Source organism: Macaca fascicularis, chromosome 7 (assembly GCF_037993035.2).
Source record: "Macaca fascicularis isolate 582-1 chromosome 7, T2T-MFA8v1.1".
NCBI lineage: Eukaryota > Metazoa > Chordata > Mammalia > Primates > Cercopithecidae > Macaca > Macaca fascicularis.
The window spans coordinates 171123993-171149632 of record NC_088381.1 but is presented as its reverse complement, the minus strand read 5'-3'; the positions used below and the strand labels follow the sequence as shown (position 1 = coordinate 171149632).

The 25640-nt window shown below is 49.2% G+C and overlaps 1 protein-coding gene across 8 annotated transcripts in view; it reads left to right on the top strand.

Moving 5' to 3' along the window:
- The window catches only part of CDC42BPB (CDC42 binding protein kinase beta), a 132733-nt gene that overhangs the window by 68183 nt on the left and 38910 nt on the right, over positions 1–25640 (top strand). For all 8 annotated transcript variants that reach the window (XR_012416161.1, XR_012416159.1, XR_012416160.1 and 5 more), the window contains exons 6-15: positions 6278–6371; positions 9932–10132; positions 12666–12914; positions 15482–15561; positions 17614–17780; positions 17860–17979; positions 19818–19951; positions 21737–21979; positions 23838–23948; positions 25374–25618. Coding sequence is in view for 4 of the 8 variants with exons in the window: in XM_015454231.3 (XP_015309717.1) it covers positions 6278–6371; positions 9932–10132; positions 12666–12914; positions 15482–15561; positions 17614–17780; positions 17860–17979; positions 19818–19951; positions 21737–21979; positions 23838–23948; positions 25374–25618 (1644 nt within the window). In the remaining 4 variants the exon portion in view is untranslated. The remainder of the gene's footprint in view (positions 1–6277; positions 6372–9931; positions 10133–12665; positions 12915–15481; positions 15562–17613; positions 17781–17859; positions 17980–19817; positions 19952–21736; positions 21980–23837; positions 23949–25373; positions 25619–25640) is intronic.

Below are 25640 nucleotides of genomic sequence, written 5' to 3'. Positions count from 1 at the left end.
ACAAGTTCAAGACCAGCCTTGCCAACATGGCAAAATCCCTTCTCTACTAAAAATACAAAAAACTAGCTGGGCATGGTAGCGCACCCCTGTAATCCCAGCTACAAGGGAGGCTGAGGTATGAGAATCGCCTGAAAACCCAGGGAGTCAGAGGTTGCAGTGAGCTGAGATTGTGTCACTGTACTCCAGTCTGGGTAACAGAGTGAGGCTCTGTCTCAAAAAAAATATATATATATATTTATATATGTATATACACACACGTGTATATATATTCAGCAGATGTTTTCATTTTGATTTTTTTCTTACTTTCAGACTTAAAGATTTTGTGTCAGTCAAAGCTGCTGAAGTAATGTGAGACAAAAATTGTTTTTGAATTCTAACGTACTCGCTCCCCAGAGGTCACCACCGCTCATCCCCCACAGTGCTATGCAGAACTTTCCACTGTGACAGAATGTTCTAGATCTGCATTGTTCAACACGGTAGCCCCAGCCACATGTGGCTCATGAGCACTCGAAACATGGCTGGTGCAACAGAAGAACTGAATTCTGTATTTTATGTAATTTACATTAATTTGAGTTTGAATAATCCTGTGTGGCTAGGGGCTACCGTGTTAGACAGTGAGGTTCTGGAAGCGTGAATCAGCTTTGCCTGTTTTAAAATACTGTATATATGGAATCATATTACATGTGTATTCTTTTAAAAGTTTTCTTTTTAAATAATGTTTCAAATAATTTCAAACCTAAAAAGTTTCAGTCTTATACAAGGGTTGCAAGAATGGCACAAAAAGCACCCATATACCTTTAATCAGATTCACTTATTGTTAATATTTCGGCTCCTGTTATAGATTCCCCCCCGCCACATGTGTACACACACACACAGATTTTTCCTGACCCGTCTAAGAATAAGCTGCACGTACCAAGAGCATTTACCCCTAAATTCTTTCTTATGCTACTCATACCTAACCTTATCCTCTTTGCTCAAATTTTATCAGTTGACCCAGGGGCATCTCTTAGAGTATTTCCTTCCCCCAGTACAGAATCCAGTCCAGGATCACGTGGCATTTCATTGTCATGTCTTCTTTAATCTCTTTTAATCTAGAATAGTTCCTCATCCTTTCTTTGTTATGACAGTGGCACGTTGGAAGAACACTGATGTGTTTGGAGAATACAGTGTCCCTTGCCTTTTCAATGGAAGACTTCTCAGTTTCACTTGGTCTAATGTTTTCTCCTGATAGATTGAGATGATGTGTTCCTTCCTCTTGGAATGTGTGTGTGTAAATATATTGTGTCCTTCTCAGGGTGTCATATCCAGAGGTGTACAATATCCATCAGCCCCTCAGTGGTGATCAAATCCATCACCCAGTTAAGATTTTGTTCGATTTTTCTGCTATATAGTTTTTTCCCTGTGGAGAGATACTTTTAAGACCATGCAAATATCCTCTTCTTTAAAATTTCCTCCCAAGATGTAGTATCCACTAATGATTTTTGCCTGGACCAGTCTTTGCATGGTTGCAAACTGACTTACAAACTCCAGACCCAGCACACTGGCCAGTCATCATCCGGCTTTCTGCTCTAAGGAAGCACCTCCCTTCTCCCTGCTTGTTGGTCTATTTATGATCAGTATGGATACATGGATCCTTTTTTCTCGCGGTGATTTATAATTCACTGTCTTAGTTATTTTTGTGCTGAAATTGGCCCATATTTGGCATTCTAGCTGACTCCTGTGTTTGCGCTGTGCCTCGTCACTTTTTGGGGATGTCCTTAGTTTCTGTCATCCTGTACCTTCTATCCCCACTCCATTGTTTCTCAGAAGAGCTCAAGGCCTTTTAGCGGGGAGCGGCTTTGAAGACCAAGTTCTGGGTGCTGGGCGTGCGCATTACTATGGGGTCGTCTGCTTCTAGGCCCCTCAGTGCACAGAGGTAGTAACAGAGGTATATGCACGTTCATGGACACATGCGTCTACCTGTGCATACTTGGGAATCACGAGTTAACTTCTTGGCTTCCTCCCTTTCCAGATTTTTGTCTTCCTCCTACTGAAACTGTGACTCCCAGCAATGTTGGTACAGGGACTCACTTGCTCAGTCCTGTGATGTGTCTAAAATAGCTTTAGAATTGCTCTGCCCATGCCGTCACAGAAACAAACCTGCCAAAAAGAGTTCTGGGTCTGTGTGCAGTTCTCCCCCATCTCATTGGGACCGCACCCCTCGCCTGCAGTAATTCTTTGTTTATAAGTCACTTAGATTTGTTTTGTTTTGTTTTAACCCCAGCTGCCCCTTCACTGTTGTTATTTATTTGAAATACAGTTGGATTCATTGGTTTGAATCAGTTTTCCATTTTAGACTTCCCTTCCGCCTTTGTTGATTCAGTTTTATTCTTTGACTGTGTAGGATGTTAGCATGCTTCCAAAACACCAAAACTGCATGAAGTTGTACTCAGAGAAGCGGCCACCCCTTCCTTATCCTGCCCACCTCCGCCGGCAACCCAGGGTCGGCAGCCAGTCTGCTGTCTTCTGCTGTCATCCGTGCAGACGTTTTCTCGCTTCTCCTTTGTTAAGCAGAAGATGGTAAATGTGTGCTTTCATCTTAAAACTTCAGTGATGTATCCTGTAAATCATTCTACATCAATTCATGGAGCTCTTCATTCTTTTTTTTTTTTTGAAACGGAGTTTCGCTCTTGTTGCCCAGGCTGGAGTGTAGTGGGGTACGATCTCGGCTCACTGCAACCTCTGCCTCCTGGTTTCAAGTGAGTCTCCTGCCTCAGCCTCCTGAGTAACTGGGATTACAGGCGCCTGCCCCCACGTCCAGCTAATTTTATATTTTTTGTAGAGATGGGGTTTCTCCATGTTGGTCAGGCTGGTCTCGAATTCCCGACCTCAGGCGATCTGCCTGCCTTGGCCTCCCAAAGTGCTGGGATTACAGGCGTGAGCCACCACACCCAGCCTGCTTCTTCATTCTTTTTTATGTTTTCCTTGCAGCTTTGCCAACCGTGCATTTTCAGACTTTTGTATTTTTGCCCTCTGATGGGTGAGAGATGGTATACAATTGTAGTTTTCTTTTTCACCTTTCTCGTGATGTTGACCATCATGTTTGTATTTTTGTGTGCAGGCCTATGTGAATTGTTTCATGGGTTTTACCCATTTCTTATGGATTTCTGGGCTTTTTTCCCCCAATTCTTTTTTTTGTTTTGTTTTGTTTTGTTTTGTTTTGTTTTTGAGACGGAGTCTCGCTCTGTCGCCCAGGCTAGAGTGCAGTGGCACAATCTCGGCTCACTGCAAGCTCCGACTCCCGGGTTCACGCCATTCTCCGGCCTCAGCCTCCCGATTAGCTGGGACTACAGGCGCCCGCCACTGTGCCCGGCTAATTTTTTCTATTTTTAGTAGAGACGGGGTTTCACCATGGTCTCGATATCCTGACCTTGTGCTCCGCCCGCCTCGGCCTCCCAAAGTGCTGGGATTACAGGCGTGAGCCACCGCGCCCGGCCTTTTCCCCCAATTCTTAAAGAAGTATTTGCTTTTCATTTGTGATATATATTACAAATATTTTTCCCCAGTTTGCCATTTGTTTTTTGATGTGGTTCATTGTGGTTTTTTGCCACACAGATTTTTAAAAATTTTTGTATGTAATTGAATGAGAAATCCTTTTCTTACCCCCAGAAAAAGAAAACCCATGTGTTGGGTTTTTTTTGGCGGGGGAGGGGTTGTTTTGTTTTGTTTTTCAGTATTTTTAGTTTTTCATTCATATAGTTTAGTCTGTTCCGTGTGGAGCTTGGGTCTGTTTCAGGTTTGTTCTTATATATGGCACAAAGAAGCGTTCTAATTTTATGGGGTTGTTTTTTTTGTTTGTTTGTTTGTTTGTTTGTTTTTGAGACGGAGTCTCGCTCTGTCGCCCAGGCTGGAGTGCAGTGGCGCGATCTCGGCTCACTGCAAGCTCCGCCTCCCGGGTTCACGCCATTCTCCTGCCTCAGCCTCCCGAGTAGCTGGGACTACAGGCGGCCGCCACCTCACCCGGCTAGTTTTTTGTATTTTTAGTAGAGACGGGGTTTCACTGTGTTAGCCAGGATGGTCTCGATCTCCTGAGCTTGTGATCCATCCACCTCGGCCTCACAAAGTGATGGGATGGCAGGAGCCACTGTGCCCAGCCCTGATTTTATCTTTAAATGGCTCTCCAGTTGTCACACCACCAACTTATTAAGTCTATCTTTGCCCCAGTGATTTGTATTATCTTTGTCCTGTACTTGATTTCTTCATGTAGTTGGTTTGTTTCTAGACATTCTACTCTATTCCATTTTCTCTCTGCCTCTGCACACACTAGCACCTCACTGCTTTAACTAGGAAGGCTGTGTAGTGTGTTTTGAAATCATCTAGGCCTGATCCCCCCATCACAGCTCACTCTTCAGGGTTTTTCTGGCTTTTCTTATCATATGAACATCAATATCAACTTGGCTGGCTTCAAAAAAGAGGACGTTCATATTTTTTTTTTTTTTAAATCTTTAATGGGCCCTCTCATTCTAGATTCAGGTTTTTTTTTTTTCTTTTAATTTTTGGAAAGTTCTCTTGGATTGTAGTTAGATGTTAGTCATGTTTTGTTTTGATTTCTTTCAGGGACTCCAGTTATGCACCTGTTGGGCCTTCTTTGCCTGTCTCCCACATCAGCCTCTAGCTGCTTCCTATCTGACTGCTTTTCCTTCTTTCTTTACCTCATTTTATTCTTCTAGATCTTTTCTTCCCTTTCTTCAATTTTTCCATTAGATTTTTGTTTCAATTTATTCTTGTTTGGACCTCTTATAATTTGATCTTCATTTCTGATAAGATTTTATGTTTCTTCTATTTCTTCCCTAAGTCAAATCAGCTCTTCTTTTCTGCATGCTTTTGTCTAGTGAGTGCATGTGCATGTTTTTGCGTGTGTGTGTGTGTTTGTTTGTTTTTGTGTTTTGAGACAGGGTCTTGCTCTGTCGCCCAGGCTAGAGTGCAGTGGTGCAATCACAATCACTACAGCCTCCACCTCCCAAGGTCCAAGCAGTTCTCTTGCCTCAGCCTCCCAAAGTGCTAGGATTATAGTTTGTGAGCTACTGCACCTAGCCATGTGTGTGTGTGTGTGTGTTTGTGATTGTGGGATTTTGTTTTCTTTTTCGTATTCCTGAATGTTTATTTGAGGGTATTTTATTTCAGTTTGGAGTGTTATATGCTAGGATTTCTTTTGCTTTGTGTTTTTGTTTCTGGTTTTGAGGTAAGAATTGTCATCTGCCCATGTTTATGTGAGATTGATTCATGTGGCTGGGGTAGTTGGTACCCATCTGTTCTCATTGGGGTGTGGTGTCCATCACGCGAGTATAGCCTGGCTTACTTACCCATTCTCTTGGAGGCGGAGATTTAGATTGTTTCTGCCTTTTGGCTGCTACAAGTGGTGCCGCTGGGAACATATTTGTGCTTGTCTTTTGCTGAACGTCTTTCTTTGTTTTTAAAGTTTGTTAGCATTCATACTGTTCAGTGACGTAAGCTTATTCTGCCAGAAAAAAGCGTTCATGCTCCAAGGTGCCCCACACCCACACATGTGTTTGGGAGCACACAGAAAGTAGTTCAGAAACAGGCGTTAGTGGGACTGGCCTGTGTTTATGTTCCTGCTCCAGCACGCGCTGCTCTGTAACTGTGGGCAGTTGGCTCAGCTTCCATGTCTTCATCTATAAAGTGCAGTGTTGGGGGTATGGGGCGGTTTGCAGCAGTCTTCCCCCAGATCACCACCTGCCTCCTGGACCTCGTCTGGCCACTGCCGTCTCTCTGTGTGGCAGCCACCAGCCAGCTCCCTCCACGTGTGTCCCTCCGTCCCTTTGTCCCGTTCCTGTTTTCCATGGTACTCAGCACAGAGCTTGCACCGTGTGAGCCTGCCTGAGACAGCAGTGCCTATTTGTGTTTGCCACACCTCAGTTCGTGTGCAGGCTTCATGAAGGCAGGGGCAGCGTTGTCACGTGCCTAGGTGGGTGGGCTGGAGAGCAGTGCCTGGGACCAAGGAGATGCTCAGGAGGGGTTCATTAGCTGGGTGGGAAGACGAGTAGGAATCGTCACAAGGCCTCGCCAAGGTAATTGGGGACTAAACGAGGGGCAGTGATATGACTTCGGCCACCATTGTGCCAGATAAATGTCACACAGAGGCATTTGTACTGGATGGTGACAGCTGTTCACAAGAGGATATTAGCATTTCTTCATCTGATCACCACGAGTTAAGGGCTTTGACCTACCTAATGTGTTACATGGAGATGGTTAATTTGTGTATTTATTTTACTAACAGAGACATTAAACCTGACAATGTCCTTTTGGACGTGAATGGTCATATCCGCCTCGCTGACTTTGGATCATGTTTGAAGATGAATGATGATGGAACTGTAGGTATTTTTGTTGGAGATTTTCCATTTGGTTTTGGGTTTGGCTTGTAGTTAGAAGGGAAGTTTTCAATTTGAGGTACAATGAAGAAACCAAGTACATTAATTAAGAAAACGAATCAATTTTGGAGATAGTTGAAATTTTCTATTTGGGGAGTTTCGTTTCCCACATAAAAATTAAGTTGGAAAGCATCTTTATTGCTTTTTATGTTTACGAAAATAATATGTGTGCCTTCCAGAATGGGAGTTGTCAGGTTGCCTCAATCCCAAGGTGGCTAAAAGCATGCCAGTCCTATAGCAGATCGAGGGCACTCTCTGCTTCTTCCTTAAAGTGCCCTGTCCAGGCTGGTCGGGTGGGCAGGCATTAACCATGTAACTGTATTTTCTCACTTGTGTTTGGGCAGGTAACTTCCTGCTAGGGGTTTCCTCTCTGTGGGTGTTGTAGACCTAGAAACAGAGTCCTGGTGCTCAGTGTTCCGGGGCCGGCTGACACTCCCGCCAGCAGGGGAGAACAAGAGGCTGCCCCAGACCGGCTGTCACCAGGAGACTCAGGCTCGGGCCACAGGCCCCTGTGGTCTCCACCATATAGTCAGACCAGCAGCATGGCTGAGTAGCCTGATGGGGGCAGTCCCGGGTCTGCTCACACCCTGTTGGCAGCTGCTTCCAGCAAACTGCTTTCACTGCGTCTGTGGCCACTGTTGCAGTTTTGTTCTTACATGTTTGGAGTCTTTTCCTCTTTAAAACCTGCACTTATCCTAAGGTCTAACATAAAATACTTTTCCGAAAGAGAGCAATCCCTTTCTTTCCTACTAGTGGATTTTCAAGCACTAGTAGAAGAGCCCATGTAACTGGCTTCAGTTGACAGCGTTTTATAAGGAGTAACGCAATTTGCTCGTTTTCATTCCACAAAGCCAGTCTCTTGTTTTTAAAAGTCTTGACCACATATTGATTAATTGGTAGGCGGGTGCTGTCCTCCACTCACTAGTCGTCTTCCAGTGACTAGAACAGGTCTGAACCAGAACACGGGTTACCCTCCTCACCTCCACACCACCCCGTCACAGTATAACCAGAGCACGGGTTACCCTCCTCACCTCCACACCACCCCGTCACAGTATAACCAGAGCACGGGTTACCCTCCTCACCTCCACACCACCCCGTCATGGTATAACCAGAGCACGGGTTACCCTCCTCACCTCCACTCCACCCCTGTATAACCAGAGCACGGGTTACCCTCCTCACCTCCACACCACCCCGTCACGGTATAACCAGACGACACCACCCCGTCACGGTATAACCAGAGCACGGGTTGCCCTCCTCACCTCCACACCACCCCGTCACGGTATAACCAGAGCACGGGTTGCCCTCCTCACCTCCACACCACCCCGTCACGGTATAACCAGAGCACGGGTTGCCCTCCTCACCTCCACTCCACCCCGTCACGGTGTAACCAGAGCATGGGTTGCCCTCCTCACCTCCACTCCACCCCGTCACGGTGTAACCAGAGCACGGGTTGCCCTCCTCACCTCCACACCACCCCGTCACAGTATAACCAGACGACACCACCCCATCACGGTATAACCAGAGCACGGGTTACCCTCCTCACCTCCACTCCACCCCGTCACGGTATAACCAGAGCACGGGTTGCCCTCCTCACCTCCACTCCACCCCGTCACGGTATAACCAGAGCATGGGTTGCCCTCCTCACCTCCACTCCACCCCTGTATAACCAGAGCACGGGTTGCCCTCCTCACCTCCACTCCACCCCGTCACGGTATAACCAGAGCACGGGTTGCCCTCCTCACCTCCACACCACCCCGTCACGGTATAACCAGAGCACGGGTTGCCCTCCTCACCTCCACACCACCCCGTCACGGTATAACCAGAGCACGGGTTGCCCTCCTCACCTCCACTCCACCCCGTCACGGTGTAACCAGAGCATGGGTTGCCCTCCTCACCTCCACTCCACCCCGTCACGGTGTAACCAGAGCACGGGTTGCCCTCCTCACCTCCACACCACCCCGTCACAGTATAACCAGACGACACCACCCCGTCACGGTATAACCAGAGCACGGGTTACCCTCCTCACCTCCACTCCACCCCGTCACGGTATAACCAGAGCACGGGTTGCCCTCCTCACCTCCACTCCACCCCGTCACGGTATAACCAGAGCATGGGTTGCCCTCCTCACCTCCACTCCACCCCTGTATAACCAGAGCACGGGTTGCCCTCCTCACCTCCACTCCACCCCGTCACGGTATAACCAGAGCACGGGTTGCCCTCCTCGCCTCCACTCCACCCCGTCACAGTAGTCGTTCATCATGGAGTCACTGCCCAGCACCCCAGTGGTCCCGCTGTCTGTAGGAGCTCCTGTGGTCTGGCCACGCACTCGTGTAGGGAAGTGATGGAGGCAGAGTTCTCTGCTGATCATTCAGCCTGAGCAGTTCTCACACCTCCGGGGTGCTGCTTGGACCCTGTTTCTCTCTTCCCAGAGGGGACCCTCGGGAGAGTCTGGCCTTCCCCAGACAGGCCTGTGGTGGTTGTCTCCAGTTCCTGCCTGAGCCTCAGACTCAGCCCCTGGGGATGGCCCTGTGCTCTCCATCGTACTCTCTGGGTAGATGATTTCTCAGCTTCACCAGGCTCCTTCTGCTTGTTCTGAGGTGACCCATGCCCTCGCAGCTTTCTGCAGAGGTGTCACTGTGCTCTGGCACGGGCCTGCTACTGTGGATAGTAGGGGAGCTGTTTTCTCCCTTTGGCGGGGGTAGGAGCGGTCTTAGCCTGCTGGTCCCCTGTCCAGGGAATGGCTGAGCACCCAGCTAATGCCTGGACCAACTTCTGCATGTTCCCATGAGGACGACCACAGGGTGGGCTGCAGGTGAGCAGCCTTAGCACCCCCAGAAGCTTGTTAGAAATGCAGCCTCTTGGGCCCCACCGGGGTCTCTATTCTAACAAGAGACCCTGCACAAGAGTCCCTGCGTGCTGCACGTGAAGATCAGAAAGGCCGGCCGTGCACGCGTGGCCCCCGCATCACACGGGGAGCAGCCACAGAGAGTGGGAAATACGCACGCGTGGCCCCCGCATCACACGGGGAGCAGCCACAGAGAGTGGGAAATGCCAACCCTGGGGGATTGGAGAGGCACTGTTTGGGGCTGTGGCTGGTATTTGGGTATTGACAGACCATGTGTACAAGAGTTTCATGTGTTCTGGGAGCTGCATAATGTTTAGTGCTTCAAGAGAATATTTATTTGCATTGAATTTTACATTATTGAGGTTTTTAAATTCTGTTTTGTTTCGTTAGAGACAGGGTTGGGGACCATGTTGTCCGTGTTGGCCTTGAGCTCCTGGGCTCAAGCTGTTCTCCTGCCTCAACCTCCTAAGTAGCTGAGGCTACAGGCTGGAGCCACTATACTCAGCTTGAATTACTGGGTTTAAAAAACACAATCATTCATCAGTTTTATTCTATAATTATTTCATTTTCTGCCTCCGCTATATTGTAGAGAAGGTAGTTGGAAATATGTGATTGGAGATGCCCTAGGGTTTCCTTCAGCACCTCCTTCTCCCCTAAGGTGCAGTCCTCCGTGGCCGTGGGCACCCCTGACTACATCTCGCCGGAGATCCTGCAGGCGATGGAGGACGGCATGGGCAAATACGGGCCTGAGTGTGACTGGTGGTCTCTGGGGGTCTGCATGTATGAGATGCTCTATGGAGAAACGCCGTTTTATGCGGAGTCACTCGTGGAGACCTACGGGAAGATCATGAACCATGAAGTAAGACGTTGCATTTTTATTTTGGTACCTGGCTCAGGCCTAAAGAACAGAGAGCACAACTAGTGCAGGAAGATCCATTAGGCAGCGACGCGAGCAGTTCAGGAAGAGATGTCAGGGTTTAGACCAAACTGAGGACAGGCGGACTGGAGTAGACATCGGAGAAGGCATCCGGAGGTGGGGTCGACACCAGGAGATGTGGACGCCAGAGGAAGGGGAAGGAGGTTCTGAGGGTGACGCCCACCCCCACTCTCAGGGGAAGGATGCTGGCCAATCCGAGCTGGCTTCCTGGACGGGAGGCAGGTTTCTGCAGACAGACGCGTCGTCTGCATAGGCGTGTGGAGTGGGGCGCCCGGGGTTAGCCAGTGGGGGGTCCAGGTGGGCCCTTGTCATGTGGCTCTAGACTCACTGGTTAGATGTCAACTTTGATTCTCAAGTCTGTTCCCCAGAAATCAGTCCCTGTAAATGATCACGTGTCTCCAGATGGTGGAGCCCTTCATCCTCCCCATCCTGTTTCCTCTTCTCCTCCTTCCCTTTCCAAACTGTTCACTCTCTTACTTCCATGTCACCTCTCTCCACCTCCTTTGTCTTCCTTTTTATCATTTTCTCTTCTGTCTGATATTTTTTATTTCTTTTAAAAAATTTTCCTTAGTCATTTGTCTTTCTTTTTTGAGACGGAGTCTCACTCTGTCACCCAGGCTGGAGTGCAATGGCGCAATCTCGGCTCACTGCAACCTCCGCCTCCTGGGTTCAAGCCATTCTCCTGCCTTTTTTTTTTTCTTTTCTTTTCTTTTCTTTTCTTTTTAATCAGAGTTTTGCTCTTGTCGCCCAGGCTGGAGTGCAATGCTGCAGTCTCGGCTATACCTCCCAGGTTCAAGCAATTCTCCTGCCTCAGTTTCCTGAGTAGCTGGGATTATAGGTGCCTGCCACCACACCTGGCTAATTTTTTTATATTTTTAGTAGAGACAGGGTTTCACCATGTTAGCAAGGCTGGTCTCGAACTCCTGACCTCAGGCAGTCCACCGGCCTCGGCCTCCCAAAGTGCAGAGATTACAGGCGTGAGCCGTCTCACCTGGAGAGTCATGTGTCTTTCTAATGCCGATTTCACCCTCTCTAGCAGCATGCTCATAGCGTTTCCCTCCTATGCACACGCAGATCCCAGGATGATCCTGATTGAGTGACGGCCTGTCCTCCAGCCAGTGTCTCCCACAGTTTGCTCTCATAGTGAGCAGATTAACACTAAAGTGGTAACTGGTTTTCCATTTAACTCCAAATCAAAGCAAAAGTTAAACAGTTTTAAAAAATGTTTTTCCCAAAGTAGAAGCATATTTTTTATTTATAAATTAATATATACCCCCTATAAAAACTTCAGACAATGCAAAAATGCGTATTATAGGTAATGAAAATCTCCTCATCCACTTCTTAGTGACAAATTCTGTAAAAGTAACAATTGGGACTTAATTATTACTAAGAGCCTGCCAGCAGTCCCTGAGCGCTAACCACCTGTGGGCGCTTGGGTCAGGCACCTCGTGAAGCAGGTGACATTGTTGTTCCTTTCTGCAGATGACAAAGGTGGTGGCTCAGCTCTTAGCCCACTCTACCATGAGGGTGTGTGGCCTCAGCAGACCTAAGCACGTGTGTGTGCGCGCGTGTGCATGTGTGTGTTTAGATATGTGGCATCATGTTACATATAAACAGTTTTTTGTCATTGTATCTTTGGTGTCTTTCTATATCAGCACACGGACATGTTCCTCTTTTTTTGTGCCCCATCTTTTTTGTTTTGAGATGGAATCTTGCCCTTGTCACCCAGGCTGGAGTGCAGTGGCGTGGTCTTGGCTCACTGCAACTTGCACCTCCCGAGTTTAAGCGATTCTCCTGCCTCAGCCTCCCAAGTAGCTGGGATTACAGGCCGCCACCATGCCTGGTAATTTTTGTATTTTTAGTAGAGATGGGGTTTCACCTTGTTGGTCAGGATGGTCTGGAACTTCTGACCTCAGGTGATCTGCCCGCCTCGGCCTTCCAAAGTGCTGGGATTACAGGCGTGAGTCACTGTGCCCAACCGGTATCTTTTTTAACGAGTCTCCTTTTTGATGGGCGTGGAGGTAATTTGCAGTTTTCTTGGTCAGAATACAGTGCATGTTGTGTTTCCTCTTAGCCACTGCTTTCGTAATGCGAGTTTCCAGAAGCGGAACCGCCGTGACGCTTACACGGTGCATTCTCACGGGGCTGCGCCTGTCCCTCTTGCCGCGCACGGCATGTTTCCCACATTCCTTGCCACCTCCATAGGTAAAAATGTGTCATTTGCTTGCAATGTGGTCCCAAGTCTACAACGAGTAAAACCAGAAGGACCACTGGTTTTCTTGTTTGCCTTTTGGGAATGGAAATGTATTAGCTTTGGATTGCATTTCGTTCCCATGAAATAAAAAGCGACCTGCTTTGGAGCTGCCATTTCTACTTTGTTTCCTATAATGTCCGTACACCTTAAACTCTCTGAATGCGTCCACCTGTCCACCAGTGTTTTTGCCACCCCTTGCAGGAGCGATTCCAGTTCCCGTCCCATGTCACGGATGTTTCTGAAGAAGCGAAGGACCTCATCCAGAGACTGATCTGCAGTAGAGAGCGCCGGCTGGGGCAGAATGGAATAGAGGATTTCAAAAAGCATGCGTTTTTTGAAGGTCTGAATTGGGAAAATATACGAAACCTAGAAGCACCTTACATTCCCGACGTGAGCAGTCCCTCTGACACATCCAACTTTGACGTGGACGACGATGTGCTGAGAAACACGGTGAGTGGAAAGCACCGGTCTCAGGCTTGCTGGCTGTGGGTCTGGCGTGCGGTGCTGCGCTGAGCGCGTTGCTTATCAAGTCAGTACAGCATAAAGCTGTGAAATTTGGCCCTTAAGACACAGTGTGCTTTTTATTCCAGTCTTCAGCTGGGTCGTTAATATTCCTTTAAAAAATGATGGATGACTCAGTTTGAGTAAAATTGAGTTAAACAACTCTTTTAAAGTTTTGGAACTCAACAGAAATACTTTTGCTTTTATTTTCACGGTACTTGATACTTTTTTTTTTTTTTTTTTTGAGGCAGAGTCTTGCTCTGTCACCAGGCTGGAGTGCAGTGGTGCGATCTCGGCTCTCTGCAACCTCTGACTCCCTGGTTCAAGCCATTCTCCTGCCTCAGCCTCCCGAGTAGCTGGGATTACAGGCATGCACCACCGCATGCAGCTAATTTTTGTGTTTATAGTAGAGACGGGGTTTCACCATGTTGGCCAGGATAGTCTCGATCTCCTGACCACATGATCCACCCACCTCTGCCTCCCAAAGTGCTGGGATTACAGGCATGAGCCACCGTGCCCAGCCTACTTGATACTTTTCAAAGCAGTGTCACATACATCATTGTATTAGAGCTTCACTGCAACCCTGTCACCGCATTTTAGTTTTTTAGGTTGAAAGACGCCAAGACATGAGCTCAGCCTACAGTCCCACAGGCAGTGTGGCGGCCTCTCAGTTCCTGGTCTTTTCCTTGCATGTGAGAGCATGTTAAACCTTTCTAACATTACAGTGCTTTGTGTCTGCATTGATGTTTCTTTATACAGCAAGAGTTCAGAACAAAGATGACGATAACAGATGTTGAGTCTCCGCACTGATGTTTAAGATCAGGATTTTCAGAGTTGGGTCCTGGCTGTGGGACTCGTCTGGTGTCCCCATCGGCTCTGACAGGGCCTCTTTGATGCATTAGCCAGTACCTTTGGTCCTGGAGAATTTTGCTCATATCTCATAAAATTCTTTTGTTCTCATCAAACCCATACATGTGTGACTTGTCTGGGGATAGACAAACTGAGATTTAACCAAATAAAAGGAAAATCTTCTTTGTTGCTTGTTAATTTAGAGAGTTTCTTACACTGAAGCATCATCATTCACTCTGTATGTTTCATTCCCAGGACCTCTCGAAATGAATGGCCACGAACCTGGGGAAACTCCTAGTAGTTTGACAGGAGGAACAGAGGTTCTTAAGAACTATGAAGTACCCCTTGTAGGGCCATGGAAAAGTTCTCTCTGGGCTGGGCGCGGTGACTCACCCCTGTAGTCCCAGCACTTTGGGAGGCTGAGGCGGGCGGATCACGAGGTCAGGAGTTCGAGACCAGCCTGGCCAACATGATGAAACCCCGTCTCTGCTAAAAATACAAAAATTAGCCGGGCATGATAGCAGGTGCCTGTAATCCAGCTACTTGGGAGGCTGAGGCAGGAGAATCGCTTGAACCCAAGAGGTGGAGGTTGCAGTGCCCGAGAATACGCCACTGCATTCCGGCTTAGGTGACAGAGCGAGACTCCATCTCAAAAAAAGAAAAGTTAAATCTGTTTGCACTGAATACTTGCTTTGATGGCTTCACATTCAAAATAAGGGCTGAACTTGACACCACGTGGAGAAAAGGCTGAGAAAGAGGTATTGTTGTCGTTGAAAGGATTGTTTTCTTAGACTCTACCTCCAGACTCCAACTCCTTCCACACTGAAATTTCCCAGATGAAGACCTTTGCTTATATTTTTTGTTTTTTGAGCCTGGTCTCGTTCTGTCACCCAGGCTGGAGTACAGTGATGCAACCTCAGCTCACTGCAACCTCAGCCTCCCACGTTCAATCAAGTCTCGAGCTTTGGCCTCTTGAGTAGCTGAGATTACAGGCGCATGCCGCCACATCCAGCTAATTTTTGTATTTTTAGTAGAGACGGGGTTTTACCATGTTGGCCTAGGCTGGTCTTGAACTCCTGGTCTCAAGCAGTCCACCCGCCTCAGCCTCCCAAAGTGCTGGGACTACAGGCATGAACCACTGTGCCTGGCCCCTGGTTATTGTTTTTAATAAAGAAAGATCCTCAGAATGAAAAACAGAGTTATAATAAACTTACCTAAAATAGTCTACCTTTGGGTTCCTTTTTGCCTTGTGGCCTCTTGTCTCAGGTCAAGAACCTGAGAGTCCCCAGGCTCTGTCCTGTGTCCTCAGAGGGGCATGCCTGTCCACACTGTTGAACTCTGCACACAGTTGTGTTAAGCAATGGATTCTGTGGCTTTAAGAAGTCTTTGAAAATCACTAACCTGGTAACGGCCTGTGCCATTGTCATCATCAGAATCAGTGCATGTATCCTGTGAGCTTTATTGTACATACAGTGAATGGGGCCAGGCTTGAGAAAGACAGATCTGCCATACTCAGCTCCCCTGCAGAGGACATCATGGAGTCTGCATTCTCCAAGGCCACGTGTTCTGCCCAGTGCCTCCCGTCACCATGACTATAACCATCTTTCCTCTTTTTACCTGTTGGTTTGAATGTAGATTTCATTTGTGTTGTGTATGTTCTTATGCAGGAAATATTACCTCCTGGTTCTCACACAGGCTTTTCTGGATTACATTTGCCATTCATTGGTTTTACATTCACAACAGAAAGGTACGTCTAGATTTATCATTCCCCAGGGAGAGCCTTCCCTTGTGGTAGATGAACAGTCAGACACCACACTCTGTCCCTAGGAGTGGGCTGGTGGGTGGGGTGTGTGCTGGGAGGCCATTACTTAAGGGAGATGGAGATGGGTTTTTGTTCTTAAAATATACACACCTAATGACTACAGGTGTTACCATAGCAAGGTTGCAGGCTTTTTCTCTACAGATATCCAGGTCGTAAAGAATTCAGGTTTCATGGCCTTTGTTGTATGTTCTTCTATTTACAACCCTTTAAAAATATTAAAACCGTTCATGCTCATGATGGTGCAAAAACAGGCCCCGGGCAGGATTTCTCCCAGAGGCCGTAGTTTGCCGACCCCTGACCAATAGGCCACCACCACTGGCAGGGTTAGCTCTGATCCGGTCGGCGGCCGCAGCAAGCGGAACAATTGCCGCACGCACTCAGCTGAAAGCTGGCTTCAGTCAGAGCACTCTGCTGCCTTTTGTAAGGATTGTGTGCTGTGGGCTCCTGTCCCAAATGGGCCTCTTTGCAAATTTGTGTCGCCTGAGGTGGTCCACCTCTATTTTAAAAGGAAACTGGGGCCGAGAGGAGAGGGGTTAGGAAGAAAGGGAGGTGGGGGAGGTGAAATGAGACAATGGAAGCTCCCACTGTGCCACAGAATCTGATTCCCAGCGTCTTCTGGCAACTGGAACCACAGTTGAAAATGTCTTGAGAGGGAGATATCCCCATACTTTTTTTATTTTATTTTATTTTTTTTGAGACGGGATCTTGCTCTGTCGCCCAGGCTGGAGTGCAGTGGCGCAATCTCAGCTTACTGCAACCTCCGCCTCCTGGGTTCTAGCAATTCCCCTGTCCCAGTCTCCTGATTAGCCGAGACTACAAGTGCCCGCCACCATGCCCGACTAATCTCATTTTAGTAGAGATGGAGTTTCACCATAGTGGCCAGGGTGGTCTCGATCTCCTGACCTCATGATCTGCCCTCCTTGGCCTCCCAAAGTGCCAGGATTACAGGCATGAGCCACCACACCCGGCCGACATCCCCATATTTCTACTTTAGCTTGGAGGAAATCTCTTTTGGTGTGAGAGGCCAGGGTTGAACAGCCCGTAAGCTGACGTGACCGCTGCTGTCGGCCAGGGTTAAACAGCCCATAAGCCAAAGTGACCGCTGCTGTCTTCCCGCCCGCAGGAGGCTTTCTGGGTGGGCATATTGATTTACCAGCTGCCAGTGCAGAGGTTCTTGACCTTTCTGGTACATCCCAGCTCACTGAGAGCTTGTTACACTTGCAGGTCCCAGGCCCATGGCTGTAGTTTGGCCAGATAGGCCTAGAGCTCTCCTCTTGACAGACCCTGCAGGGCTAGAGCAGCCCAGCACCCTCAGACCACCTGTGGAGAAACACCAGGTCTTCTGTAAAGGGGGCTGGGTGCCTTTATGGGACTCAGCATAGGAGCTCAAAATTTTCCTGACTTCATTGTCACATAAAGAGCTAAGCAGAACTGAGTAACTCCTAAAGCAATGAGAGCCATCCTGGGCTTCAGCCTGTGCCTTGGATGTGCACGTCATCCAGTGGTCTGGTCCTTGTTAGGGGGCTTAGCATGCTGGTCAGTGCTAGAATTGGTGGCTTAGCCTGCAAGGGAAGAAGGGTTGAAAGAGCTGTCTGGATTGCTTGGCCAGTTGGTGGCCAAACGAGGAAGCTCTATGGTCCGTGCACACTGCTGACCTCCAGACAAGAGCTGGGGCTGCCCTTTAAGCCTTGCTTTATGCAAAATCCATGCTTTCTGGTTCTGCGTTTATAGTTAAGTGTGAGGGATGATTCAGAAATGCCATTTCCCCTCCTTTGCAGAGGCGCTTTCGTGCCCTTGTCAGTGTGTCCTTGACCATCCGGTCACTTATCTAACTTTGGCTCCATAAACAAGAAAGTCTTTTCTTGGGTATTTTTGTTTGCCAATTTAAAAAGACTAGCTTTCACCCCAGGAAGTTTGAAAATGCTAATTAAATCGCTGAATTTTCAGTAGATCAAAACCTGTTGCTTGATTTCCCAGCTGTTTTTCTGATCGAGGCTCTCTGAAGAGCATAATGCAGTCCAACACATTAACCAAAGATGAGGATGTGCAGCGGGACCTGGAGCACAGCCTGCAGATGGAAGCTTACGAGAGGAGGATTCGGAGGCTGGAACAGGAGAAGCTGGAGCTGAGCAGGAAGCTGCAAGGTGAGGGCGGCGTGGGCTCTGGGGCTGGGAGGGGGCGCTGTGGCCAGGCTGCACCTCACGCTGTCTCTCCATCCCTCAGAGTCCACCCAGACCGTGCAGTCCCTCCACGGCTCATCTCGGGCCCTCAGCAATTCAAACCGAGATAAAGAAATCAAAAAGCTAAATGAAGAAATCGAACGCTTGAAGAATAAAATAGCAGGTATGTTTAAAACAGTATGACTTCTTAGTCTCTGGTTTTGGTCATTACCCTCTTAAAAGGGAATTTCAGAGTCCTTTTCATAAGGTGGGAAAGCAGAAAAAAAGCTTAGGCTTTAGCAAGCTTATTCAGAGTTCTGAAATTTTGGTCAGTTCTTTTTTTTTTTTAGACAGAGTTTCGCTTTTGTCCCCCAGGCTGGAGTGCAGTGGTGCAATCTCAGCTCACTGCAACCTCCACCTCCCGGGTTCAAGTGATTCTCTTGCCTCAGCCTCCCAAGTAGCTGGAATTACAGGCATGTGCCACCACGCCCGGCTAATTTTGTATTTTTAGTAGAGACAGGGTTTCACCATGTTGGCCAGGCTGGTCTCGAACTCCTGACCTCAGGTGATCTGACCACCTCGGCCTCCCAAAGTGCTGAAATTACAGGCGTGAGCCACCGTGCCCAGCCCCAACTGGCTTAGTTCTAATGATATTATTTTATAGTCACCAGCTAGAATCAATTCCCAATATTTTATCTGAACGTTATCTGGCTATTTTCTGCTTCTCTGTTACAGTTTTCCTCTTTGTGGCTCTCAGACAGAGTCCCTAGAGCTGCTTTCCTCCTAAAGCTTAATCAGTGACTCGGCCTGCTCCTTGGTGTTGTAGGTGCTAGACCTGCCGTCACCACTTTCTCTTGGTGGTTCCTGGGTTATCAAAGTTCCCTGAAGGCTCCAGTCACTTTTTTTGTTTGTTTTTTTTTGTTTGTTTGTTTTTTTTTTGAGACGGAGTCTCGCTCTGTCGCCCAGGCTGGAGTGCAGTGGCCGGATCTCAGCTCACTGCAAGCTCCGCCTCCCGGGTTCACGCCATTCTCCTGCCTCAGCCTCCCGAGTAGCTGGGACTACAGGCGCCCACCACCTCGCCCGGCTATTTTTTTGTATTTTTTTTTAGTAGAGATGGGGTTTCACCGTGTTAGCCAGGATGGTCTCGATCTCCTGACCTCGTGATCCACCCGTCTCGGCCTCCCAAAGTGCTGGGATTACAGGCTTGAGCCACCGCGCCCGGCCTGTTTGTTTTTTTTTGAGACGGAGTCTCGCTCTGTCGCCCAGGTTGTAGTGCAGTGGTGCGATCTCGGCACACTGCAAGCTCCGCCTCCCAGGTTCATGCCATTCTCCTGCCTCAGCCTCCCAAGTAGCTGGGACTACAGGTGCCCGCCACCACGCCCGGCTAATTTTTTGTATTTTAGTAGAGATGGGATTTCACTGTGTTAGGGTGGTCTCCATCTCCTGACCTCGTGATCCGCCGACCTCGGTCTCCCAAAGTGCTGGAATTACAGGCTTGAGCCACTGCGCCCGGCCTGACTCCAGTCCCTTTTAAGCCTTAACCTCACACAGGTTGGCTCTGCAGTTGACCTTCACCTGCAAAGCACACTTCGAATCTCTCACCTTCTCTGCGTTTCCTATCAGGAACCCCACTGTCCTGATCCAAAAACGGACTTCTTTGATTGAGTCACTTACTAAATAAACCTTTCTTGCACACTGAAAAAGGACAAGGGCCAGGCACTATGCTGGGTGACACAGGTTAGAGGGACTGAGCAGACGATTGTGTGTGCCACCCAAGGGCTCCCAGTCCTCAGGGGAGATTCCTGTCAGATCAAAGTCTAGGGAGCCTGTTCCGCACAGGCATGCAGGTAGCTCTGCCCGTGACACTGTGTGTGTGTGTGTGTGTGTAAGTAAAAAAAACCTCTGAATGGAAAAGAGTGTTGTGAATTATTAAATAATTTCCTATCAGTAAGTCAGCTAACGTAAAGTTTGCATATAGTCACTGCACATAAAGGAACACAGTTTATTTCCCCTTTTACCCAGATTCAAACAGGCTCGAGCGACAGCTTGAGGACACAGTGGCGCTTCGCCAGGAGCGTGAGGACTCCACGCAGCGGCTGCGGGGGCTGGAGAAGCAGCACCGCGTGGTCCGGCAGGAGAAGGAGGAGCTGCACAAGGTAGGTGGCTCGGTTCGGGGTGGGAAAGGCTTACAGGACCTTGCAGAGTTTTGTAAGGTCACATTCATGCAGACGGTGGAAGGCCTCTTGGGACTTCTGCCCATGGGCTGTCCCTGCTGCATGCAGGACACCAGGGCCAAGCGTGGCCCCGGGGCCCCTGCCACACCTGCCTGCTGCACAGCCTCCATGTCAGTTGGCAGAGCTTGGGTCCCAGTGGCAGGTGCCTTCCACCCCCTCGCCCACAGCGGGTATCCACCTCACAATCAGCCTTTCCAGTCTCCACTTCAGACCCACAGAGAAAGCAGCACCCCACTGTATTCTACATTGTGCAGCTCCTCCTTCCTTGTGCAGCTCCTCCTTCTCATGTCCTTAGGGCATGGTGGCCGTGGCAGCACATGCTGTGTCTGGAGCCAGGCCCTCCCCTTCTCTCCACCAGGCCTCTGCTCTTAGAGAGGGCCCCTTAGTAATGACAGGGAACTGCAGCAGAGGCCCTGTGTTAAAATCTGGGTGATTTCACCCCATAATTCCTTTATAAATTTCATTTTTAGTAATATATGGAAAACTTTTATGCTCAGGTGCCACCATGTTAGTTATATACGTGTTTTCTAAAATACATTCATTGATACATGTTATCCTTGAACCTGTAGTTTATGATCTGTTCTCTAAAATGTGCCAGGTATCAAACCCAAATCGTTTCTTAAGATAATCTGTGGTGTCATCCACCTGAGTGACTTGTCGAAGTGCAGTGTGGGGTGTGTGGCACCTTATTGCTTGACAGGGTCATGGTACCTCCCAGTGGGCCCGGAGAGGCCTGGGGAGGCCTCCCGTCCACGTGTGGGCAGCTGCTCTGCCAGCTTGCTCAGGGTCTTGTCACTTCCATCTCAGACGAGCAGGTGCAGCAGTGACTGAACTGCCAGGTAGTTGACCAGATGGGCTGCAGGGAGGTCAGGGTCATCAGTGTGGTGAGTGCAGAGTGACAGCCAGCATCCGCACACCAGTCTCCAGTGAGGGGCAGGCTGTCCAGACTGGTTTTTATGCAGTTCTTCACCGTGACTTCACCTTCAGCACTTTGTGTCTGTGTGTGCTTTTCGGAGTTTGCTTATGTTGAAGTAACCCGATTGAGTGCCCAAATGCTTCATTCAGCTTTGCGGCTCTGCAGGCGACCTCGGGCAGAGGCTGTCGTTACGGAGCCAGGCGTCCTCCTGTAAGCACGCTGCCCCTGCGTGGTTGTGGGGCTTTTTTTTTTTTTTTTTTTTTGAGATGGAGTCTCGCTCTGTCGCCCAGGCTGGGGTGCAGTGGCACGATCTCGGCTCACTGCAACCTCTGCCTCCCAGGTTCACACCATTCTCCTGCCTCAGCCTCCTGAGTAGCTGGGACTACAGGCACGCACCACCACGATGCACTTTTTTTGTATTTTTAGTACGTGGTCTCACCACGTTAGCCAGGATGGTCTCCATCTCCTGACCACAGGTGATCCGCCCGCCTCGGCCTCCCAAAGTGCTGGGATTACAGGTGTGAGCCACTGTGCCCAGCCTGTGGCGCCTTTCTTGGTGTGCAGTTGGTGCTCGGCACCTGAACCCAGGTGGCCTTCCCGTTGCCTTTGTGGGTGGCGTGAGACACAGCGTAGGTCTTTTTCCAAGCAGGGAATTTCTCAGATCTGTGGCTCTAATCTGTAACCAGCATCGGCTGTCGCTTTTAACTCCTCAGTGTCGTGGGAGACCAAACCTCCAGCCTTCCAAGCCTTTGTTAGGCAAACATAAAACATCTGTAATTGTTTTTGTTCAGCAACTGGTTGAAGCCTCGGAGCGGTTGAAATCCCAGGCCAAGGAACTCAAAGATGCCCATCAGCAGCGAAAGCTGGCCCTGCAGGAATTCTCGGAGCTGAATGAGCGCATGGCAGAGCTCCGTGCCCAGAAGCAGAAGGTGTCCCGGCAGCTGCGGGACAAGGAGGAAGAGATGGAGGTGGCCACGCAGAAGGTGGACGCCATGCGGCAGGAGATGCGGAGAGCCGAGAAGCTCAGGAAAGAGGTAGCTGTGGGGCTGGTTCAGGGATGGTATCTACTGGACTTTTGTGTGACTTCTATAAAACGCCTTTGGAATCTTGGGCTGCATTAGTATAAAAGGGGTTGGAAATTTTCTGTGGAGCCAAGTAAGTTGATGGGCTGAGCATTTATTTTGTTGTTCTCGTCCCTCAATATCGGTGAAATTACAATAAGGTTCTTGTGGTGCTGATTTTCTTTAATTCCCTTTTAAGTAAATAGAGGGTGTTTATTCTGTGCTATGATGTGGCCTGGCTTATGTGAATAAGTCCACACAGGGCAGGTGGCAGTAGAAAGGCGGATCACGGGCGGGTGCGGGGCTCACGCCTGGAATCCCAGCCCTGTGGGAGGTGCCGAGATGGCTGGATCGTTGAGCTTAGGAGTTGGAGACCAGCCTGAGCAACATGGATGGCAAAACCCCATCTCTACCAAAAAAACAAAAAAATCAGCTGGGCGTGGTGGCGGTCACCTGTAATCCCAGCTACTTGGAAGGCTGAGGCAGGAGAATCGCTTGAGCCCAGGAGGTGGAGGCTGCAGGGATCCGAGATTGTGCCACTGCAATCCAGCCTGGGCGACAGAGTGGGACTCCCGTCTAAAAAAAAAAAAATATGTATATATGAAAGGCAAATCACAGCGAAGCACAGTTGAGGCCGCCTGCCGAGGTGAGCGCCTCTGAAGTGTCTTGACACAGCACTCGTCGCCGCTGTTGGAATGATTGCAACCCCAAAGAGCTTTCTTATGTAGGCTACAGCTCTCAACATGCACCATGGCAGAAATTAAAACAGAATTTTGTTAATGCAATGAAAACCCATTTCATGTTAACATATGTAACATGTTTAATGAAAAGTATTTCTTTAAAAATTTGGCAAGAAGAATGGCATTTTTTACATTTTGTTAGTTTTTCTTTAATATCTGGCTGAATAGAAAACGGTTGAGTTCTCATGACTGTTTCTTCCGTCTGTTTTGCTGCGCTGTTCGGGATAAAGTACATGAAGAAATCCTGGCTCCCACACGTAGCTAATTAGGAAAGGAAGGGCCCTGCACACCCCTGACAACGTCTCAGGACCACAGGGGTTTTCAGCCCCTGCCGCCCTAGGTATTCCGAGTGTTCTGCTGTGACATATTTTAAGCAGTGCTTAGTTTAGAACTCTATTAAAGTTTCCTTGATAAATCCCATGAATGAGAAGGCCTGGAAGCACATGCTTCTGCTCCTTTCAAGTTCAGGGCTCTTTGTTCTTGAGCCACAGAGGACCTGTTTGTTTTCTTCTTAGACAGTCTATTTTGCAACCCAAATATATTTGTAGTTATAGGCAGTTAAAACTGAAGTTAGTGATACCCCTAAAGAGGAATTAGCATTCCACCTACGGGGGAAGTGGTGACAGTGCCTGGGATTCGCCCTCGAGTGGTTTGGGCACGGGCAGAGATGAAGCAGGCTTGGCTCCAGAGCTCACTGTCGAAGCTGGGTGTGGCACGCGGGTTTGCTGTTCTGCTCGCTCTTGTGCGTGTTTGAAATGGCCCATTTAATTAATGAATTCAGGTTCTACAGATATCAAAAGTACTTGTTTTCACAAATCAGTGAAATTTAAATTTCAAGAAATTTATCCTTCTTGAAATTTAAAAGTATCAATTTAAGCTAGAGTTGAACGTTGTTTTATTACTAACCAACCATCCCAGTTGAACCCTGAAGTGTATTCCTCAAACTTCCATTTGTGGTAAGATTTGATGGAGGGCAAACACGCGCAAAGCTCCTTTGAGGTCTTGTTCTTGTAGAGGTCCCGTGGGTGCTGCTCTAACTGGTGACGTGGAGCTCGCTTTGTGTTAATGGAAACCGGATCTTCCTCTTGTAGCTGGAAGCTCAGCTTGATGATGCTGTTGCTGAGGCCTCCAAGGAGCGCAAGCTTCGTGAGCACAGTGAGAACTTCTGCAAGCAAATGGAAAGCGAGCTGGAGGCCCTCAAGGTAGTGCTGGGCGGGGGTCTCTGCCCTTAACCGAGAGGAATGCTCATCTTTGCTGATGCCACCATGTGGAAGTCACCTTGTGTAATGTGTGGTCCAGGCTGAGTGTCACCTGAGGCTGTTGAGGCAAGACCCGTGTGTGGAGAGGTGGGGGTGTGACCGCTGCCTTTGTGACTGCTTTCATTTTTAAAGGCCAAGTTCATTTTTTTCCTTTCTTATATAAAAGTTTAAGGCAGTTCACTGTAAGTCCTAGGAAACTAGTATCTCATTTCCTGCTCCAGCCCCGTCAGTTCATAGCCTTCTTCACGTCGTGGTATTCTAAATTCAGTGCGGTTGAGTTTTGGAAAAGCTCCTTAAAGCCTGTAACCTGCCGCTGACTGGGGAGGAAACAGACTGGCCATCAGTCAGGGCCTGCTGGTGGGGCCGGAGGGTGGCCGGGAGGCTGCAGAGGGCGGGAGTGGGGAAGGCCGCAGCGGCCGAGTGGGCGAGGGGCTGGGGGCGGATCTCCTTGGCAGTATAGCGTGGCCTGGGTCTCCTCATGTATGGGCTGCATGTGATGGGTCTGCCCTCTCCCTTCCCCTTGGTGATCTGGTAGCTCTTCCTCTGGGACGTGGGCCTGAGATGCTGTTCCTCTCTGGCAGCGTGGCTTGGCTGGACCTCAGCGTGTGGTGCCCGAGGCTCTTGCTCCTTTCTCAGCCTTCGAGTCTCCGCTCTGCACAGCAGGCAGAGTAAGCTTGGCAGACCAAAGCCGGATCACATTCCTGTGCAGTCAGGGCCTCCGTGGCTCCACAGCTGTCCAGCAGCCACCCTCCTGCCCGCTCCAGCCCAGCAGTGCCTCTCCCACCCCTCCTGTCCCCGCCACTCCAGACACACTGGCCTCTCTGCGTGCTACAAGCACTGCCAGCACGTCCCACCTCACTCCGGCCTGTGCCCTTGTTCTTTGCCCCTAGCCTGACACCTCACTTAATAGGCCAGCACCTTACAGATGCTGCCCCAGCCATCCCGGCACGCCTTCCGCTCCCTACAACCCAGCTGGGGTGCGGAGCCCCTCCGCCCGTTTACTGGTATGCTGTCAGTTCCAGCCAACCACATGAGAGCAGAGGCCTCAGTGTCACCGCAGTCACAAGGAGGGGCCCAGCACAGAGTCAGCCCTCAGAAGAATGCTGCAGGCCTGAATGAACAGGGTGTGGGGCAGAGCTTCAGGGTCCCAGGCAGACCCGGGCACATCCCCCTGCAAGGCTGTCTCCTGCTGTGACCCCCTAGAATCTGGATCACGTTAGCCAGGTCAGCTACATCATCTGGTGTAGTCCAGGCATACACGGTCCTTGGGAAGGTGTCTGCACTTGCTGGGGATGAAAGGGGATGAAAGGACAATGTGACCGTTGAGGACACAGAGGTTTGTCAACTTATGTTAACCTTTGTCTTCAGATGAAGCAAGGAGGCCGGGGAGCAGGTGCCACTTTAGAGCACCAGCAAGAGATTTCCAAAATCAAATCCGAGCTGGAGAAGAAAGTCTTATTTTATGAAGAGGAATTGGTCAGACGTGAGGCCTCCCATGTGCTCGAAGTGAAAAATGTGAAGAAGGAGGTGCATGATTCAGAAAGCCACCAGCTGGCCCTGCAGAAAGAAATCTTGATGTTAAAAGATAAGTTAGAAAAGTCAAGGCGAGAACGGTAGGTGTTCATGAGCTCCTCA